Consider the following 22,807-nt stretch of genomic DNA (forward strand, 5'->3'; position numbering starts at 1 on the left):
TGTGGCGGCGTCCCATATAAAATGGAGGAAGATGGGCACGGATGTTAGCCCAGGGCCGGTCTTCCTCGGAAAAAAAAGAAGAGGATTGGCTGATGTTAGCACAGGGCTGATCTTCCTCACAAAATAAATAAACAAATAAATAAATAAAGAAGGAAGATTTGCTACCACTTAGTGTCCTAAAAAGGATGGGCCAAAGGCTTTATCTGCCATTGCCGTTTCTCACTGGAGGTGGGGAGGAACAGGGAGATGGAAAAAGCCATTCAGCCGTGGCAATGATTACTGGGAGGCCCAGTCTCAGGAAGTGGGGGAGTCCCGGGGGTAGCAAAGGCTAAGAGGGTGGACCCAGAGGGGTGGCACCTCACCGGTGAAGGAGAACCCAAGGGTGCCCAGTGTGGCTCTGTTCTGGGCTGGGACTGACACTCAAAGTCACTTCACTCAAAGTCTCAAAGTCAGTTCACTCAAAGTCTCCCCCTCCCTACCCAGGCACCACCAGCTCTGCTCTGGGGAGCACCTCTGCCTGTACCCTTAAACCACAACCTCCTGACTTTTCTAAGAGGAGCTGGAGGAGGGAGTGGGCAACAGGACACCCCCACTGCCTCCAACATTACACATTAAAGAATTTTAAATAAACACATCTTAATTAAAATATTCTTGAGGTGATGGTTTAAATAAATTAGGAATGTATATTAACTTGCTGGACCTCAGGTTTGGAGAGTTCAAGTTCTTGGTTATGAAACAGTTCTAGTAAATAAAATGATCCTGATTGTTAAATTAGGCAGTTTTAAAAGCTACTACTGTTTTGATTTAGGGAGAGGAAGATTTAAATACTCTAAAAACATTTATGTATTCTTACCAACTAACAATAAAACTCAAAGGTATTTATGAGATAATAAAAACAGTTCTAAATATAAAAAGCTTACTTAGAGCTTCATAGTACAGCTATCTCGAAACTATTGTGTATGAAATTGTAGATATTTCTTTTTGAACTACACTTATTCTACTGAAGACACAGGCAGGTAAAAACAAAATCCACAAATAATCCCAAAACTTCAAAAGGCAGAAATCCCAAAACTTCAATAGGCAATAATCCATCAAATCAGACAGCTGGTTCATAAATAATTAAGAGATCATTATACAAAAGCTTCTTACTTCTTAATTCTATAAAATTGCATCCACTTTCAACCTTCTAGAAACTGCTTTTTAAAGGTCACTAATAAGATGATGACGCCCTTTTTCCAATCCTTACTCTCCCCAAATTGTCACAGTTGACAGTGGTAGCCAGCCTATCTTTCTTATAGCTTTGAGACTCTCGACTCTCTAGTTCTCTTCTCTCTCTCTTCTTTGTCTCCTTGACTGATTTACTCCATTCTCTAAATAATGGTGTCCACCAAGGTTTTATCCTCCAACATATTCTCTTTTTTCTATCTTTTCATCTATTTAACTATCATCTCTAGGTCCCTCCCTTCAGTGAATTTCAGACCTGCATTTCACCTGCCTGCTTCACCACTCCGTGTAGATGGACATCTCACCTACATCTGGTAAAAGCTCATGTGAATACTTTTCTTGCTCATGTGGCTATGTGGTGAAACAACATGGTGGAAGCTCATGTGAATATTTTTCTTGCTCCTCTACTAGCTCCTTCTGTTGCTTTCCTCATTTTTATTGATGTCACATTGGAAACTTCGGTTTAGATTTGATCTCTCTCTTTCTTTCGTCCTCCAACTCAGTGGCCACTCCATCTCTTTCTTTACATTGCCATTGTCACACTCTAGGCCACATACTAATGACCTCTCCCCTAGCCACCCACTAAAGTCTTCTAACATGTACTGGGGCTTCTAATCTCTTCCCTTTTCCATCTATCGTGCACAACTGCTAAATCATTATTTACAACGTGTAACTTTCTGCTTAAAATCCTATGGTGAAGACAAAACCCTGCACATCACATACAGACCCATCTTCTTAGGTAACACATAAGGATTTCACTATCTAGCCCCAATTTGCCTTTCCGGCCTCACCTCTTGCTATGTTCAGCTCCGCAAAACTATCAGCTTTTCTCCCCAAGTACTTTGTTCACGTCCTGTGTGCACGTGTTGAATTCTCTGCTAAGAACGGCCCTTTCCTTTACTCTCTGCCTAAGGAACTCCGAAATCCTACTCATCCTTCAAGACTTAATCAAATGTCAGCCCCTTTGTTGTCTTCCGTGCCCACCCAGGAGTCTAATTAGCAAGGTTTATCTTCCAATAGAGCCTCATATTGTTGTTATTTATTTTTGCATCATAATTAAAACCTGCTGCTTGATGATTATGTCTTGTGCGTGCTTTGTACATGGTAGGTAGCTAATACATGGTTATTAAGCAAATGAATTACTAAATACATGAATGAGTAAATTTTTTTTTTAATTTTATTTATTTATTTTTCCCCCAAAGCCCCAGTAGACAGTTGTATGTCATAGTTGCACATTCTTCTAGTTGCTGTATGTGGGACGGGGCCTCAGCATGGCCGGAGAAGCAGTGCATCAGTGCGCGCCTGGGATCTGAACCCCGGGCCGCCAGCATCGGAGCGCACGCACTTAACCGCTAAGCCACAGGGCCGGCCCACGAATGAGTAAAAATTAACGATCTCCCTTGAGTCTCCCTCAACTTGGACTCCTTTGGTCCAACTTGAACACACTAGACCAGTGCTTTCCCAACTTTAGTATGCATATAAATCACCTGGGGAAATCTTGTTAAAATGCAGTTTCTGATTCAGGTCGGGGGTAGGGCCTGAGATTCTGCATTTCTAACAGGTTCCCAGATTGCTGCTGGCCCAAGAACCACACTGTACTACAGGACGGGATGTTCCTTCCGTGTTTTCCCGGTCTATGCAAGCATCGTGCTTTGCACTTACCTCTAGCATGCTATTCACCTTGTTATATCCAGTTGTATCGTTTATGTGTTCTTCAGCTAGAATGTGAGTTTCAATGGACAGGAACTATGTGTACTGTGTCACATATCCATCTTTGTATTCTCAGCACCTTCCCCAGAACCTGGTGCATGTGGGTGCTTGAGCAATGTTTGTTTAATTACTGTCGTCTCTTTCAGGCTGAACTCACAGCCGTTTCCAACCTAATTCATTATCTGCGCTTTTGGAGCTCCTTTGTTAGTCAATGACACTCCTAACTCCCTCTGAGTGGTCTGGATCTCTTCCATAGCAGAAGAAAAGTAATTGGCTACCCAAAGCCCCAAAAGGGAGCTAAAAACCTAGGAGCAATTAAGGAGACTGAAAGCAGCTGTGGTCAGGTAGACTGGAGAGAACCGCTCTCCGTAGACCCATAGAGGAGATCAATGAGCTTTGTGATCCAGACAACCAACACACCATCTGAGGCTTTACCTCTTGGCTTTGATTAATAAACCTAAGGCACAGGTTTGGTACAAGTTCTAAATGAAAACTTAGATATAAAAGATTGAGAACAGTTTTTGCTTGTAAAAATCAAGAGAGGCTAGAAGACTTGAAAACTCACAAGACATACATATTTAATGACATGCCACAGAGTCTACATTATTTATAAGTCAGGATACCCTCCGGCTGAGTTTTAATTTGATCACGAGCAAACTTGCGCTTTGTTAATGGACATTTGGCCTTTGTATTAAGAAAGAGGCTGAAAAGAAATATATACTTTCTTTAGGATGGATGACAATTGGCATATAGGATAGATTTTTAAAATCCACATTAGCAGCAGAAAGAATTATATCACCATTACATAAGACTTTATACACATTTATCTATGTGTAGTTTCATTCTATTCTACAAATAACTATACCCGCGTTGTTCCCAAAGCCAAAGTAATTCGGAAAGACATGTGAAAGGAAAGAAATATGTCAACAAATTCAATACCAGAAAGTTAAGAAAACAACCACATTTTTATCCTGTTCATTGAATTCTTTCCATAACCTTTTCCTGGCCAGGTCCACATAGAACAAAATAATAGTTTGAATGTTGATCTGGACAGTTCATAGAAAAAATCAGTTATTTCAGTAATTCTAAGTGTAAAGATTAGGCTTTAGTCTTTCAGCTTTAGTTATCTGATTTGCGGGAACTGCCAACAAATATTACAAATCTGACCAACTGCAAGGGATGATAAATAACTGTGTCTCTATTGGGTTCCTGCCAAAAGATCAATTTATTCAACAAAGTGTATTTGAAACCCAGTCCTGAGGAAACTATTTAAATTAATATGGAAAAGAATTCCCAATTATTAAACTAACTGAAAACTGCGAGTAGTTTCTGGTGTAGAGTCCTTCTAGTTCACGGTCATGTTGAAGAAAAGCTCACAGAAACGAGAAGATTCCATTTACCACAGTAAACGTAACAAGAAATTCCCGATAGACGACTCCACAGCTGCTTCTTCCCCCAAAAGGCACCCCCAAGCCCCCCACGCCAGCACACTTGTGCACACACATAGACCCCCTCTCCAATCGCCGTCCTGAAAAATCGCTGGCCTCAAAGTTTTACATTTCGCTGACAACCGAAGGGAGCAACAGTTGCCCTGCACAGCTGCAGTCTGAACACAAAGGTTAGGAGGTGGGAGCAGGCAAATTCAGCTCCAACTGCTAACTCAGGGGGAACGATTATTCCTTAGAGCGGTGCACCCTCGGAAACTCAGAGTCCCAGGCAGCATGCCATTGGTCACTAAAACCCCCTAGAGCTTGAATCTCAAAACCCAATTTGAAAATAGAAGAAAACAATGGTTACTCAAAATACTTGAGATGTTAAGTCGCCTAAGCTTTTTGACTATATTTATTAAGATGGAAAGTGTTTCTTAAAATTTCTGAATATTGTGGTATCAATAACACTAACACCACATTTTTCTACATTCTCTATGATCCATATCATTTTATAAATACACACTTCTTGCATAGTTGTGATGAGCGGGCAAACAAATGAGTTTCATTTATTTTTTTCTTCCCAAAGGCCATTTGACCAGATAATTCTAATAGCCTTTGCCCTCTTCCTTGCAAGAATGCTGTAATCCTGGCTATAATTGTTTATCATTTATTTTGCTGGTACATTGACAGACCATAGTAAGTTAGGAGAAATTAGTTTGATTTATGCTCTATGGATTATGTTTTGAATCTTTTAAACAGCTTTTAATCATCTAGATTTAAAATTAAAAACTATAATTTTTATAATATACTTTGCAATAGTGTTTTTTACCCCCAAACCTTAGAACAAGAAGACAAAAATACTAGGAAATATATTTCTATGCATATGTCTTAAAGCTTGTCAAAAAATTTTGTACATATGATGTTATCTCTGAACCAACATTTTCTTACCATAATCATTCCTCACTTTTAATATCTGGCCAAAACTTTATCATACTATTCTTCCATTAAAGAAGTGAAGTAGATGCTTTGCTTTATAACGATTATCATTTTAAATAGAATTTTCCCATAGCATAACATGTGCCCAATAAATAATAGCTGTCATTATTATTATGGCAATCCATGCTGTCCACTGTATGCTCTAAGGATTATATTTTATATAAATATACATATATTTATATTGTATAAATATAACATTTATGTTTCATAACATGTTTTTCTTTTTTTTGGTGAGGAAGATTGGCCCTGAGCTAACATCTGTGCCAATCTTCCTCGATTTTGTATGTGGGATGCCACCTCAGCATGGCTTGATGAGCAGTGCATAGGTCCACCGCGGGCCCCCAAAGTGGAGCGTGCGTACTTAACCACTACATCACTGGGCTGGCCCCCTATAACATTTTTTTCAAATGTGGGATGTGACCCCTTAGTGGGTCATGAAATCAATCTAGTGGGTCTCAGCAGGATTTTATAAAAAAATGAAATAAAATAGAAAAGAAAATATATGAATGCATTTCATGTGGTAAGAGCAAGTATTGTTTTGTGAAACTTGTTTTAGTATTGTGAGTAAGGGGGTGTGTGTGTGTAAAATGTATTTCTTACTATGGGTTGCCTTTAAAAGTTTGAGAGTCATTGTTACAAGGCAAATATTTCCAATGAACATAATGAAAAGATAAGTATTCACGCTAGAAAAAAGGAAAACAACTACGTTTATTGTTCTATAATTAATAATCAATTCTTCTCTTTTATGTTCAAAACACAATTACTCCGCTTTGTACATTGCACTGAAGGTATTCAAACTATTTAAAAGTAATTTTCCATTCATTTTCCATCGGCACCATTAGAGAATTAATAGCATTTGTTGACATGATTATTTTCCACAAATGGATTCTCACTCTTTTTCCATTTATCTACCATGAAATAATAAGACATCCAAGGACTCTTGATGTTTAGTTTATATTCTCTAATGATGACCCATCTCCATGGCAAACACGTGACAATTCCCCTTTATGACAAATTGATCTATAACAAAACAGCATTTCATTGGAAATCTATGAAAAATAATTCCAATTAGTCTACATAAACACCCACCCACATCCACACATACGCTTCCATATTAAAACCCTTCAAACTTTTATGGGTTCTCTTCTCAGAAATAATAATGTTGTGTGCAGAAGAAAAATAATCAACTTAGTTATTGTACCTTGGACTGTGCATTTCAGCACTATGGAGAAAATAGGCCAAGTAGAAAACAAAAAGAAGTGTCAATCTTTAGGGGTCAATGTTAGCATTTGTATACATGTTGGGGAACAAAGGCAGAAGTCCCACACTCCCTTGAAAAATCATGAACTCTGCCTTGGTATTCAGCCTGCTATATTGACATCAATATTCAGAACGAGGGTTGGGTGCTGGAGTACAGCTATTAGGAGAGTGAGGGTTCTGCCCTTGAACGGAATTCACAAATATGCCACTTCATCTTCTCAACATTTGCTCCAGTGACATCATCCACTGTGACCATTTAAAGGTAACATTCATTTCTAATGGAAGGGAGTTTCCATGGGAAGCCTTTCTATAAGAAGTGCGGAGACTTAAAAGGGCAAGGAAGATTCTAAGAGTTCCCTACCTCACAATTTAGTTCAAACCATTTATTGAGTACTTACTCTGTGCCAGGCACTATGCTAGGGACTGGAGACAGAGATGAGCTTTCAATTGAGTGGCAGAACCCCAAAAGCACACAAAAAGGGTGTGCTAAGGGCTATGGTTGAGGAATACTCAAGATATGAAAGAGGCATAGAGGAGAGCCACTCAACCCGGACCAGGAGCCGATGGAGATCAATAGAAGTTTCTTAAAGAGGCAATGTTGGAGCTGAGTCTTGGGGAAGAGGGAGAGGTACTTCCCCCGGGGAACTCAGGTCACACAGCACAATATATGTTCCAAACATTGCAATAAAGTCTAAACCATATGAGATTTGCAAATTTTCAAGCAATAACAATTTGATTTGGTTTGACCTAAACGTTGTATATGTTCAGGATTCCACAAGCAGTCTGGCAGTGCTGGGGTGCAGTGAGACACAGGAAGACAGGAGAGACGAGGCTGAAGAAGAGGGCAAAGGTCACATAAACTTCTCACATGGGAATCCAAGTAGGAACAGACACAGGCTGAGATTTTATCCTAGAACTAGAATACCACTCAAAGTACTAGAATTACCTAAATGTTCAAGTATATTATTCAATAAACTTTAAAACACCAAAAGGGAAATTAAAAACATTTAAAAATACATTTTATTCATAACTCCACTTCCTTAAAATAGTAATTATTTTCAAACCATCCTGTTTCCTTCAATTTTTATCACACGGTTTCTTAATATATATGCCATCTTAACTCACAAACTTTTGCATTCTCCTTTATCACTTAACATTGACTGGTAAATCATTTCCCATGTAATCATCATGTATGTTATTTTTAATGGCTGTAGAGTGTTTCATTGCATTCTTACCATAGACAACTCAACCATTTTCTTTCTGTATGTCATGTAGGCAGTTTCCAGATTGTAGGCATTTCCAGTCCTATGACAAATGACATTTCATAAATAGTTTCTACATGTATATTTTATCTTATGCTTTTCTTGAGGTAAATGCTAAAGTGCGAGATTGCGAGGCTACTGGGAATGAACATTTTTATGGCCTTTTGTTAGCCAGGTAGAAGGGGACTTGGTACTTACTGTTTTGCTCCAAGTAAGGCCTGTGGTGTGGTGCTCCTTGATGTATGTTTGAAGCTCACTCCAAATGTTCAAATATGACTTCACCCAGTCCACATGGCGTAAATCACTTTGTTATAAAAGAGAGTGGAAGAGAGTGGAGTTAAGATCTAAAATAAAATTTTAAAAAGACTGGAGGTCTTACATGGTAATCCAGTTACTAAGACTCCAGATGACTCTGGGGCAATTGTCTTTCTGGTCCAGTTACCATGAGCTGATTCCAAAAAGAACCGTGACAGGTTGGTGGTCCAGGCCTCTCCTGAGAGGAGCCAAGTGAAGCAGAGAGGACCACGAAGAGGGGACCCCATTGAACCAAGCCAATTTCGGCCGTGTGTCCTCATGTTATCTCTAATGAGCAGAAGAACACGGAGGGGAGACCATTTCTTTCTGGACTGCTTCTGATACAAAATGAAAAACAATGTGCTTTCAGGAAGGAGAATGGTACAGAAAAGAGAAAAAGTCTTTTGGTTGGTTCTCTAATAATTTGGTTGAATTATTCAGTTGAAAGTGTAACCAAATTGGAGAATTTTAGACTGGTAAGGAAGTTGCTATTGTAAGAAAAATGATTTCCTACAAATGGGTAACACTCGTACTTCTAAAGGGACATTCATTTAAATGACCTTAATCTGACACTCATGATGACAAGGACACGATCACTATTTTTATCCCAATTTTACTGAACCAAGAGGTAGTAAAATGCTTACCTTTTAAAACAAGATTAAGATACAGGCTTGAGAGAACTGTTAGAAATATTAAACTTACAGATAGGAAAAAATAGTTGCATTTCCTTAGGATAATTTCCACCTACATATTTTTTTCCACTTTGAACGAAGTAGTGGTAAACGAGAAAACGATGAAATCTCAGTTAACAAAAATGTAATCATGTACCTGGGCCAGTAATCTGAAGACAATCACTGTAGGAAATCTCTACTATTCCAACTCTTGCCAATAATGACTTGTCTCTGGACATATTTTGTTTTGTTTTCCTTGAAAAGCTCCAAGTACCACCAGCACGTTTAGAATCCGCTTGTATTAAGTCATGCCATTTAAGATAAGTGAAATGAGGAACTGAAGTCATAATTATGCACTCCTCAAAGAGGAAAAACATAAGTGTGATTTTGTTCTACATTTTTAGGTTTACTGATTATATTTATCAAATCTATGAAATATTTCATTGTCACTTTCTCTCATTTTCACAGTCAAAACCCAAATGGCTAAGCGTAGCTCTATAGTCTCTCACGTCAGTTTCCTTATCCTATAGGGTTTTGTGAGGGTCTTAGTACACTGCTTTGCACATAAGAAGCAGTATATACAACAGCTTAGAGAACTAAAATCATCTCAATATAAATGTACACACATATTTTTATATATGGTCATTTAATACATATATATGCATATGCACATACGTGTATGCACATACAACACACACAAATGTCTGTAGACATTATAGAAATAGCAGGCTGCATGTTCAATATACTTTCTATAAGAAGTTTAACAACCGATGAAGTCCAAACCTGTATAGGCAAATTCCTTTTTCTTTTAACTACTACAGTATGATTTTGACTTGAAGAAAGTTCTAGCAAAACTCGCAGTAAGGAATAACAGTATGGTGGTGCCTTCTAACCTGAAGTCAGTCTCTCAGAGACAACAAATTGAGCAGGATTCAACCACACATTGGGACCTGCAAACCCATCCTCAGTTTTCACTTACCCTGGAAGCTATGGTGGGGTCATGTGACATTTAATGATTATGACTCAGAGAGGTCATACTCTGTAATGCCAAAATAATTAACTTGCTCTATTCATTTATTGAAAAAGAGCCAACCAACCAGTCAAGCCAGTTGTAAGGGTTTCACAGACACAGAGTCCACTGGCCACAGCCCTTCTGTTTAAACCACAAGGAAGCCTGCCTTTCAACTCCTCTCCCCACGGGCTGATCTGTCAGGGAGGCAGCATGAGTCGCAAATGATGGCAACATCCTGCAGCTCTCACCAAGCCCACACAGTGAAAGCACAGTTGGCCGGTGCACCCAGAAATGGGTGTTAGGTGAGTGGTGTGGAGTACTCTACTTCTGTTGGGTTACCACCCCTGTAAGCTCAACAGTGACTTGGGACTGGTTTGACCACTTTTGGAAGTGAAGTGAATGAATCCACCACACCTCTGGCTGCATATCTCCAGCATATTACACAGTCTTCAGGGGGTCCATTAAGTTTAACTGAGTTGTCCTTGATGTAAGTACATTTTCTACTTAATAGCTGACATCGAGGGGCAAATACTGGACACTCTTCATATGTGTACAAAAAAGTGGAAAACCCCAACCTTGTTGGCTATGCTACCACCTGGGGAGAATTAGTCACACCCATGGCCCCAACATACACTCAGGTAGGGAGTGGGAGGAGGACAGGAGCTGATGGACTGAGATAAAAACGAAAAGGGCCTCCAAGGGTGATATGCAAAAACGTAGAGGCCTAGGGGGAGCCTAAGGTCCTGAACAGGCATGTGTAGGTGTGTGTCTGTACCTCCTGAAAAAAAGACTATGTGAAGAGGTCATCTATTATGTGGCAGTCACCATGGGTGTACATTCATGCTGACATATTTTTATGTCTAGGTTTTGTAACTTAAACCTGTTCTTCCCTGAACTGTTATTTTTATGTGAGAAGAGCAGGTTGACTTGCATTTCTGATGCCTTTTCTCATTCTTATTGCACAATTCTATAGTCTCTAATACAACATAACAACATTTGGAGTTGCGTCATTGGGCACAATTGCCTCAACCACAGTTCTCTGCGTGCAGCAAATCTGTTACTGGCTGTCACTGATTTAACCAAAGTTTCCTCAGGGTGAAAGAGACCTTAGGATGGAAAAAGGCAGGCTGAAGTCTCTTACAGCTGTACTTCCTAAAAGCTACAAGACCTATTTTGCTAAAATAGAATGACAAAACTCTACGAGGGGAGTGGAGCACTGTGGCTGTTTTCATTTTTTAAATATAATAGCTTTATTAAGATATAATTCACATCCCATACAATTCACCCATTTAAAGGGTACAAGTCAATAGTTTGGTTCAACATCTGAACATGTGCAATCATCACCACAGTCAATTTTAGAACATTCTCATCACCCCCAAAAGAAACCCCATTCCCATTAGCAGCTACTCCACATTTCCCCAAACTTCCCCAGCCCCAGACAACTGCTGGTCTACTTTCTGTCTCTATGGATTTGCCTGTTCTGGAGTTTCATATAAATGGAATCACACAATATGTGGTTTTTTGCGTCTGACCTTTCACTTAGCATGTTTTCAAGGTTCATCTATGTTGCTGCTTGTATCAATACTTCATTTTTTTTTAAATGGCTGAATAATATACCACTGTATGGATATACATTTTATTTATCTATTTATTAGTTGATGGACATTTGGACTGTTTCTACTTTTTGACTATTATAAATAATGTTGCTATGAACATTCATGTACAAGCTTTTGCGTGGACATATGTTTTCATTTCTTTTGGAAATACACCTAGCAGTGGAATTGCTGAGCATGGCTGTTTTTTATAGTAAAAAATATTGGTACATATTTCTTAAACTGAGTGGTGGATATATGGGTATTTTTTGTATTGTAATTCTTTATAGCTCACATATATTATATAAATATTCCTTTGTATCTACTCAATGTTTTTAAAACCAAAAATAACCTAAACAAGGAATAGGTATGCAAAATTTGAAGATGTAATATTGGTCAATGACCTGAAACTACAGTAGGTATTTATCGCTACATTCTATCCAATTTTTGTATATTCCATATAAAATTTGTCTTATAATGTTGTTTTCTTCTTTTCCTGTCTTACAATGAACTATTTCTTCTGGTTCATATTTTTGGATCTATGTTAGTAATATAAAGAGGTGAACTGAAGCAATAATCCAGACCATTCAGTTCCTCAAGTTTCCTTTCATCTGAATAGTCTGGGTCCGTGAGTGAGGCACCGGAGCCCCTGCCTTTGCTGACTGATGGTCACTTCTGCTTCTGCCACAGGCTCAGAGGGGGATGCGCTCTGGAGCCCAGCACCTAGGGCGTGAACTTCGTTGCTCATAGTTTTGCCCCATTCCTTCCCTGAGTGACTAGGCATCAGCCACATCACATTTAGCCAGCTGTTTATGGGGCAAGCCATGACATTATCAGAGAATGAGGAATCTCATGATACCCCTTAAGTAGTTTCGAGACATTTTCTAGTTATTCAGCTCTGGTCTCTCTCCATTTGGTCCCATTTTCAAGTCTAACCCCAGTTTAAGTCTCTCTAGGATCTATTATTTGTGCTGCAGAAAGCAATGTCCTTCTGAGCTCATTCTTCAGGCAAAATCCCTTGGTTCAGACTCATCTCTCTTCCCAGCAGCCCTCTGAATGGCTGCTATTCTTATGATGTCTCTCTGTCCACCCCAATTGGATTTCATCTCAACACCATCTCCGTTCCGGTTTCCCTCTGACTGGCCTGCCTTATTGTCTCATCTCATTTCTGTTCTTCCTTTACACTTCATTTCCTGATTCCTCCTTTCTTCTCTCTGCTCATCCACCAACTCTATTTTTATCAGTGTAAAAGTTTTGTGCCCACACAGAGCTGGTCTGTGACAAACCATCACAGAGCTCTCTCATTATAGTGGGAATATGTAAGAGTGATATGTATTCAAGTAGGGAGAGTTTATTCATTACAAGAGAACTGAGGCCAACTTTCTAAAACACATATATTATCTGGATAACTGATTTCACTTTCCACTTTGCTTTACCTGCAAAGATGGGATTTTTCCTTAACATTTATAGTAAACTAGTCTTTGAAAGAAATCAGTAATGAACTGTATTGTTTTGGGGCAAATGTCTAACAAGCGATCAGTGGAAAATTCAGTCAGTAAAAGAAAGTACGTACCTGTGTTTGTAGTCCTTTAAGACCCTGTTAGTGTAAAAGGTGGCAGCATCATTCATCTCCTTGACATAAGGACCGGGTTTGGGGGACTGAGAGAACAGGACCATCACCCAAGCATAGAAGGAAAAAAAAAATAAGATAAGAAAGAAAATGCCTTAAAGGAGAAGAAAAGCAATGGAGACATTGACTTGAAAGTCGGAGGCAAATTTTGCTCTGTAAAGATGAGTAAAACACTTTCCACATGTCAGAACACAAAGCGCTGAACTTCAAACAGGATAAGAAAGAGCTGATGCTTTCAGCCAGATCAGTGTAACAGGAGGAGGACAAAGGAGGCTGAGGGTACCTCTGAGTTCTCCTCAACACTCCAAAAATGTGACAAGATGCAGGGGCAACGTTCCATTGGGACTCACCACAGCGATCCACCCAAGGGCAGGTATGCTTTCGCTGACGGCCGAGAGATGATTAAACATTTTACTCCCTCGGTTTCTCTCTCTGAAAGTTTGGATTTCCTGAATCTTTTCCGATATTGGTTTCAGAAGTGCAGCCACGTCATTCTGTAAACAAACAGGACTGCTACTAAATACAGAACAGAAACATAGCGCCTCTACCCATGTTGGCCTAAGCAGAAGGACTCAAGACTAGCCATTGTCCTGGGGGCTAAAAGAAGCATATATCCATCTTTCAGAATAGAATGGATTTTTTTTTTTGTTATAGTAATACTGTATTTTCATTCTGTGATGTATGAACTTTGCACATATTTTTAACATTATTAACACTGTCTCCTGAGACATGGAAAAAACCCAGAAGTACAATATAGCCCCTGTTTTGGAGAATCCTGCATGCGATACAGTGAAACAGCATAGATCAGTTATATTTTCAAATTGAATGCATAGATCACACAACAGAATAACACAGGTTTCAAATCGGGGTGGGCGAGAGGTTAGTAAAAGGATATCTTCCTATTCCTGTGGGAAAATGACGTGAGGGAGGGTCATCAGTTTTACTATAGTTACCATAATCCGTGTGAAAAAGTAAAAGTCTTTCATCGAGGCTCTTTTTAAGAAAATGTGATGGCTTCTAATATTTATAGTTACCTTACTCTGGTTTGGCTTTCTACATTGTCCCCAGCCAACTTGGCCTATGACTACTGGCCACTCCCACTTCTGATTAATTCAACAACTGACTTCTCTAGTCATATAAGAAATGACTTTCAAAATTATGTGAGGTGAGTTCTGAAGTATCACAGAGATAGGTGCTTGTAACATCTCGCCATCCATCCCTGTAGCATTCTCTACTTTCTTCGGTTTTGAAGAGCAGATACAAGATACAAGGATACCTGACTCTGTGTGTGTGTGTGTGTGTGTGTGTGTGTGTGTGTGTTTCAAAGAAATAGCAACATTCTTGTACTTCAGCTTTGTAAAAGCAGCTGAAGAGGTTTCAGCAGTATTTTACTAAATCTTGTTTGCACGAAGTAAAATGGAACAGCCCCTTAACGTCCTTAATTTCTTTAACCAAGACTTCAGAGCAAAGGTTCCCAGCCTTGGCTACACCTGAAATCACCCGGGGAGCTTTAAAAAACAGAGGCCTGGGTCCCATCCCCAGAGACTCGGATTTAACTGGTCTGGAGGTGGCCTGGGTTGGGGGGGATTCGAAAAGCTCAACAAGTACAGATTTTAATCACTGCTACAGGGGTGGCTTAACACCCCCAAGGACAGTCATTCCTGCCAGGGAGAGCAAACCATTAAGAAAGAAATTGTGTCCAGCTGTGGCAGCTTTCAGACCTCACTTCTCCTTCTTGACTCCTTTATACAACCCTCCCCTAAAGGAAATGCATGTAAGGGCTTTGGAATTAGAATGACTTGGGTTCAAATCTTAGCTCTGCCACTTACTACCTATGCGGCCTTGAGCAAATTACTTAATCTGAGCCTTGGTCTCCTCATCTGTGAATCAGAGATAATAATACTTGCAAAGATAAGGCATTTTAAACCTCTTCAAGGGATTCTTTTACCCCAAATTCAACATCTGATCTAAGGTGTGTTATAGATTTTCCCAGAAGGCAGCTGATTTTTAATTATGGCAAAACTACTACAAAGCATCCTAATTTTCTCCAACAATTTGCTGAGCCATAATATTTCTGATGCAATGACACTTTTGAGAAAGGCCAGAATATCTGAATTGTCCATGATACCTGGCCTATTGCCCCAAGGGGAAAAAGAACCAGAAACCGTGTATTTACAATGTTAGATAGATTTATTAAGGCCATCTTTGTTTATCTCTAACTTCTCAAGAACAAACTCTAAAGCCCAAGGAGACAGAGTATTCTGGAAGATATTTTACATTGGTTATCTGATGAAAGCATTATAAAGATTGAGAAAGTTGCCTTTTGCCTTAGTTTGGCAATTGCGTGAAGAATTGTCTTCATTTAAAAGAAAAATTCTAAGAGAACTAAGTACAACGGCTATTTGCACAACCCTAATAAACAGTACAGCTTTTATTCTGTGCCAATAGATTTCTCCCGTACTTTAAAGTCGGCTTACATTCTCCAGCTCATCTTGAACTTTCACAGCTGGAATCAAAAATAGAGAGAGAACATTAGAGCTATGGTGTGATTTCCACCAAGGCTGATCGTGTGGGATGTCAGACGAAACAAGAATGGGGGAGGCTATTCGTTAGAGGTCCTTCCACCTGTTTAAGGATTAAGCCTGTATTAGGCATACTCAATAAATACAGGTTGAATTGCTCTGATGTCAATTAACACTACAAAAGGGCTTTCCACTGATAGCAGATAAATGTAAGAGGCATCCTGGTTTTTTCAACAGCGTACACTGGCTGTTGCTCCTCAGACACACCTAGTGTGGCCAGCATGCTCTGAGATGACTTTAAAACAGCCGGTTTTACATAGGTCTCACTCAGATTGTTTTTTTTAACTTATCACTCAGGTTTCTTTTATTCTGAGAGATGTTTCCCTCAAAGAATATAATTTTTCAAGGCTCATGTGAAGATTAGCTGGAAAATCTCCCCCGCCCATCCCCAGGTTTCTAGGCTTTAACAGAAGGTGAAAAATGGCCCAACTGGAGGAGATGCATGTGCAAACTGCAAGTTTCAGCAAATGTTCCCAAGGGCTATCTTAGCTTGATGGGACTGTACTTTGGAGAGTATTTCAGGACTCCATGTCTTTACGACCCTAGCTTCTGCTTTAAAGCTGAAGAACTGAGACCCGTTATCAGCTTCATCTCAGCTTAGCTCCAGAAATAATTGTTTTGCAGAAAGGAAAATTAAAGAGCTTTATCAGCAAGCTTTGTAGAAACTTTACCCAAAAAGGAAAACCAAATTCCCACTCATGCTGTTTTGTAAGGGATGGAACAAACTCTGGGAGTTTGACCTCGAAGATGTGTCACTGAGTAAAACGAAACAAGCCTGCTATTTCTGGAATCCAGGGTTTTTATGTGGTCCTACGTCAGGTAGAAAATGGACAATCTCTTGTTACTTCTTTTTAAATACTTTCCTTTTCTGATTATAAAATCAATATACACTTTTTGTGAAACATCGGGAAACACAGATGGGAAAACCTAAGTAAACAATAAACATTCTTAATTCTACCACATGAAAAAAAGCAGTGCTAATTGTTGATTATTTTTCCTTGTAGATATAATTATTAGAGGTATCTTCAAAAATAACAATAATTATTTTTAAAATGACAAGACCATAAAGAATGGTTCTAAGAGCTCAATTCAAGCAGTTCAATTAAAATAAGCAAGTACACAAACAAATAAAATCCCATCAACATGTCCCTCGCAAGTACCATGAGAAGGCTATCACTTTAGATAGGATGTTTTCAACATAAATACTACAAACGCATTACTAGTACAACTTGGGCAAACTTAGCAGCATTAAAGTAAAAATCGGACTTTTTAATATTTGTATCCCACCTACATTTAAAATTCTAAGAAAGCTCATATCTAGCAGCACTTAGCCAACCATACTACCAAATATCAATCATCATTACTATGGTGTTTTTTGTGCAAAGTTTTACCAGCTGATTCCATTTGGGTGCATGTGTGTACATGTGTGTGAGTTATAGCACAGAAAACACACGGAAAGATATACATCAAGGTGTTAACCTAAAATTTTTATTTAATTTTATTGGCTTATCCATATAATCTAAATTTTCTAATATGTACATGCATTTCTTTTGTAATTAAGGGAAAAGTTTTAAAACATACTAGTTTTGTACCTTCAATGGTAGAAAAAATTTCACATACGTACTATTAAATTTACATACACCGAAAAGTATTAAGCTTTTTTTTTACCATCAGGGAAGCAGATTCAGGAAAATATGTTCAAAAACTATCAGAATAAATTATTCAGATGCAGAAAAACAGTTAACATTTTCTCAGACAAAGGTTATCCAAATCAGGAACAGCGTTTGCTTCTAAAAATATATGATTTGGGCACACTCTAATAAACGAAGCAATTGTTTTCACCATTTTAAGTTAGGAGCAAAATTTTTTTATCAGAAATGTTATTTCGAGTTAACTTGCTTTGGTGCCCGGTTCCCCTTCATGTTCCTCTTACATAAAAATTTTCCACTGTTCAGGAACATTCTGGAGGTTTCAGAATATGCTCATAATAATACTTTCAGAAACATTTGTGCATTTAAGACAACTTGAAATTTTAAAACATTTGCAAAACTGTCACAGGAGTCAATTTAAATAAACAAAACCTACTGAGCACCACAAATGTACATGATACTATGGGACTTGCTGTTATATTGCATCATGACAAATTCCTTGGAAAATATTTTTATATGTTTTTAAGGCTTTACAGTCCACATATATATCTTATTTTAGGGTTGCTAAGCTCTCTTAAAAATACACTCAAGAATCCCACAGACTTTTGCTTCTATTTCTTAAAAATCATTCTTAAAGAGTAAAATCAAGGAGATTAGGTCTCCTTGAGCAATGAATTGCTTTGGAGAGTTGCATTATCCTGATACTTAGGAGAGAAGCTTCTAGCATGCATGAACTCCTCCTTATATTTTTAATGCAAATTCTTTCAGCAACTCATTATACTCATCAGCGCATTTTCTCCAGTAATAATTTTTTTTAAAAACAAACTTTCAGACATACAGAAAAGCATAGAAAATAATAATGACAGGCACTCATGTATATGAAACATAATTTAGTATCACATTGGGGCCCAGGATCACCACGCTGATATCCCTTTACTGACATTCCCTTTACTGACATTTGCTGAAGAACAGCTGGAAATACAGAGATCTGGAGCCTGGGACATAGAACCACTTAAATAAGATCTCAGGAGTGGCAGTGAAGCTCGATGTCAAATTGTTCTACTTTTCTCATAAAGGTAGAACAGTCCACTTGCAGTTGCCAATTGGGCATTTTTAACATAAAGTCTTTTCTGCAAAAGCATCCAGCAAATCGTAGGCCAAAGAGCCTTCTCCAAAGTCATTTTCTTACTCTTCAGATAATAATTTACACTGTTGCTATCAATATATTTTAATTTGTCAGAATCATTCAAAGCCTTATTTAGGATTTCAGGGCCATTGACACAACGAGCAATGGCCACTTCTTTGTCAGTTCTCACTATTTTTTGTCTTTGCCACAGTTCACAGGTGTAAGCCCAAACTCTCATCATTTCTAGTTTTTGTGCTGGGGTATTGGTGGAAGTCCTCACTCTAAAACCTACAATTTATTCATCAGAACAAGAACGCAGTTCTGCTGACATGATATATGGGCCATAATTTTTTCCAAGCTCTCAACATTTGACATGTCTCAAAAGGGGAGGTATGTGATATAAAAAGTCAAGTTCAATGGAAATCTAAATGTTTACACAGTGACCCACAATAGCTTGTGTCCTTAAAATATCTCATGTTGCGAATCTTGCTCTAACAACAGGGGTCAGAAATTGGTAAAAAACAAACAAACAAAAAACAGCTAACAAACAAACTCTTAACATTAACTGCAACTTAAGGTTGAGATTTAAAATCTCCATTATACCTGTTCTGATAGGTAGAGTCTTTCACTGGTAGTGCAAAAAGGTAATAGTCCAGTCAGAGAAAACATATCTTTTGCGTTCACACATTGGTGTGCAGGCTAACAAATGAACATGGGGTACACATGAAGCTCTAGTGGATCTCTCCTGTATGACTGGACTTGAGAAAATGGGTTCCTAGAAAATGCTGGGTTCATGAGAGGGACATGGGATTAGCTGGATTATTTGAGATCTAGGAAGAAAGCAGTGGGTCAGTAATGAGCAATGACAAAGACATATAAAATCATGGCAGAGAGAAACCAGAAGGAAAATTAAGTTGAAAATCAAAAGCTTAACCTGGTTGCCCATAATAAGCATAAGAGAATAGACTGGTGGCCAAGAAGAATCTCATCTTGCATTTTGTTATTGTTCCAGCTTATTTTATTGGCCCAGCTGAGAATATATCAACTCTTACCCTCTCTGGGTAGGTACCATCTGGCTTCTGACAGTGATGAATTTTATAATCACCTATAATTCTCCTTTATGGGATTCCGAACATTAAGGCTGAACAGCAGTAGATCTCACTGTGCTTTACTTAAACGCACAAGGGCCTCACTAACTAACAACCTCTAGGGATAGGGATTGGAGAAAACTACAAAAATCATTCAAATCCACCAGCTTTATAAAAGCTAAAACAATACACTGTGATCAGAAATTAGTTCTCTGAAATAGCAAAGATAAAAAAATCTGAACTGCCATTAATTTTTTTTCTACCAAAACCTATTGAGCATTGACTGTATGCCAAACACCACATGGATTGGTTTTCACCAGTTATGCCTACTTCCTAATGATAAATCTCAGTTTAAACTACCAAAGCCACCATTTGAAAGATCCCAGCCCAGTCAACCGCATTTACTGGGTCATTGTCTTTCCCCCGGACAAGCGGCCCACGGTAAAGGGACGGCCAGATCTTTTCTCTGACATTCCCCATCTATGCAGAATGTTGCTGAGATGGCGTAAATCTACAGTTTCCCTTTCAAACTCAGGAGATGCAAAGGATTTCAACAAACTACCCTGTGAGTCTTAAGTTACTCCACAGGATAGATGAACCACTACTGTACCGAGCTACTGATACTTAGCTCCAATCATCCTTAATCAGAAATCTGCTTTTTCTTTTAAGGTTAGCACAATTTTTTAGGATTCCACTGTTTGCTTTTCTCAAGACCAGTGCTTCCCACAGCGCATCCAGCAGAGCACCCGCCCTAGTTTGGCGAGCAGCTCGACAGAAATAGTGCTTCCTGGTCAATGGAGTTTGGGGGAATTCTGCATACGGCATCCCTTTTTGGCGAGTCACAATTTACCTCAGAGTACTAAAGGAGGTACTAAAGAAACCTATTTAACTTTCTTTAATCTGGTGTTTCTCAAGCTTTTTTGCCCACAGAACTCTTTATTTCCCCCCCCGTTTTCCAGGGAACTGGTATTCTGTGGAACAGACGCCAGGAAACGCTGCTAGAGGAAGTCTGTGGAGCGGCTTCCAGGCTTCACAGAGACCTGCTGAGCGCTCACTGTGTATTCATTCGTCCTCTTCCTCTCCAGTTATTCTTGCTCATTACCATGGAGACACTTTCAGGGGCAGTTAGTGGAGGTAAAGAAGTCTCTTCTCTCTCACCTCCAATACACACACACACACACACACACACACACACACACACAGTGTGGTTGTTTTCAGGAGCTATAATAATTTGTGGAAGGCATAGCCCCTCCCCTTCTGCACTGCAATTCTATCTTCTATTGCTGTCTCTTCTGTCAGTCTTTTTTTTGGCCAGCCCTGCCCCCGCTTCTGGTCACCACTGGCAGTTCCAATCTTTTTCCTCTCCTTATGTCTCCTATTGTCTTTGTTTTCTCTTTCTTCTCTCACACATCTAATCTTGGGTGTGGAAAGGCTGACTATTTAGAAACAACGCCACTAAACCACAGTATTCTCCTTCTGCAGAGCACACTGATGGCCAATGACATTTGCTTTAGTCTTCAGGTCTTGAGCTATCTTTTCTCCCTGTGCTGCCCCATGGCCGCGGGATGCTTCTTTGTTACCCAAGAGAGATTTCTGGCTACTTCCAAGTCGAAAGGCATCCCATAGCTTTTCCTGATTTAAGGCTGCCTTATGCCATAGATCACATGCACTCAGAGTCTTACCAGTGCTTGCAGATTGCTGTGCTTGGTTTTTCACATTCCCCAAAGAGAAAGTGTGGCCAACAGTATGTGTGAAGCTAGCATCAAATGTGCCGTACATGCAGAACTACTTTCTATGAGGCATGTGCAGGAAGGCCATTCTTTGATTTTTGGCTTAGTTATTAGATACAAAGGCTATAGCTCTTGACCATCTAATAAAATGGAGATGATTGTGTTTACTGTATCTCTAAAGAGAGTTATCTTGGTAACTGTTAGTTCATTTGTTTCTTCATCTGTTCAACAAACACATACTGTGTGTCATCTATGTGCCAGGCTGGTCAGAGGTGCTGGGGTACAGCAGTCAACAATACAGGGACTCTTATATCCCTGCCCTCTTTTGTTCAGGTGGGGTGAGGAGTGTATTAGGGTTCTCCAGAGAAGCAGAACCAATAGGATGTGGTATGTATATATGTATAAAGGAAATATATATATACATATACACACACACACACACACACACACACACACAAAGAGTTTATTATAAGGAATTGGCTCATGCGATTATGGAGGCTGACAAGTCCCAAGATCTGCAGAGTGAGTGGGCAAGCTGGAGACCCAGGGAGGGCTGATGGTTTAAGTTCCAGTCTGAAGGTCATCAGGCTTGAGACCCAGAAAGCTGATGTTCAGTTCGAGTCCAAAAGCAGGAAAAGGCTGATGTCCCAGTTTGAAGGCAGTCAGGCAGGAGGAATTCTCCCTTAACAGTGGAGGGTCAGCCTTTTTGTTCTATTCAGGCTGTCAGCTCATTGGATGGGGCCCACTCACATTAGTGTTTCATTTAGTCTACTGATTTAAATGTTAATCTGGTCCAAAAACATCCTTACAGAAACACCCAGAATAATATTTGACCAAATATCTTGGCACCCCATGGCCCAGTCAAGTTGATACCTAAAATTAACCATCACAGTGAAAGACAGACAATAAACATAATGAATAACTAAATTATATAGTATGTTAGGTGTTAAAAGCCATAGCGGAAAAAGGAGAGTTGAGCAAGGGGGATCAGAAATCTACATGGGGGATGAGTTTCAATTAAAAATAGGATGGTCAGAGTAGGTCTCACTGAGACGGCGACATCTGAAAAAATACTTGGAGGAGGCACGAGCCATGTGGATATCTGAAGGAAGGTCTTTCCAGACAGAGGAAACAACCATTGCAAGGGTCCTAAGGCTGCAATGCGTCTCCAGTGTTCAAGGAACAGCAAGCAGACCACTGGAGCTGGAATGAGCGGGAGGGAAAGTGGTGAGGTATGAGGTAGGAGAGGAAATGGCAGGGAGCAGGGGCACAGATCCCATAGGCTGTTGAAAAGACTTTGGTTTTTATCCTGAATGAAATGGAAATCACCACAGACTTTAGAGCAGAAGAATGACATGATGTGATTTTCCTTTATAAAGATCACTCTGGCTGCTCTATTGAGACTAGATTGCCGGGGGTGGGGGTGAGGGTAGAAGCAGGGAGATCATATTTGAGACTTTGCCATAATTTGGATGAGAGATGAAGGCAGCTGCGACCAGAGTGACTGTAGTGGAGACTGTGAGAAGTAGACTCTGGATTGGATGTGGGCTA

At 39.4% G+C, this 22,807-nt stretch overlaps 1 protein-coding gene across 1 annotated transcript in view; it reads right to left on the reverse strand.

Moving 5' to 3' along the window:
- The window catches only part of CAP2 (cyclase associated actin cytoskeleton regulatory protein 2), a 126,465-nt gene that overhangs the window by 24,989 nt on the left and 78,669 nt on the right, over positions 1-22,807 (reverse strand). The window contains exons 5-7 of the mRNA XM_058555200.1: positions 13,432-13,575; positions 13,025-13,110; positions 8,081-8,186 (exon numbers count right to left, since the gene is read on the reverse strand). Coding sequence (XP_058411183.1) covers positions 8,081-8,186; positions 13,025-13,110; positions 13,432-13,575 — 336 coding nt within the window. The remainder of the gene's footprint in view (positions 1-8,080; positions 8,187-13,024; positions 13,111-13,431; positions 13,576-22,807) is intronic.

The sequence above is a fragment of the Diceros bicornis genome, chromosome 14 (genome assembly GCF_020826845.1).
Source record: "Diceros bicornis minor isolate mBicDic1 chromosome 14, mDicBic1.mat.cur, whole genome shotgun sequence".
NCBI classification, from domain to species: Eukaryota; Metazoa; Chordata; class Mammalia; order Perissodactyla; family Rhinocerotidae; genus Diceros; species Diceros bicornis.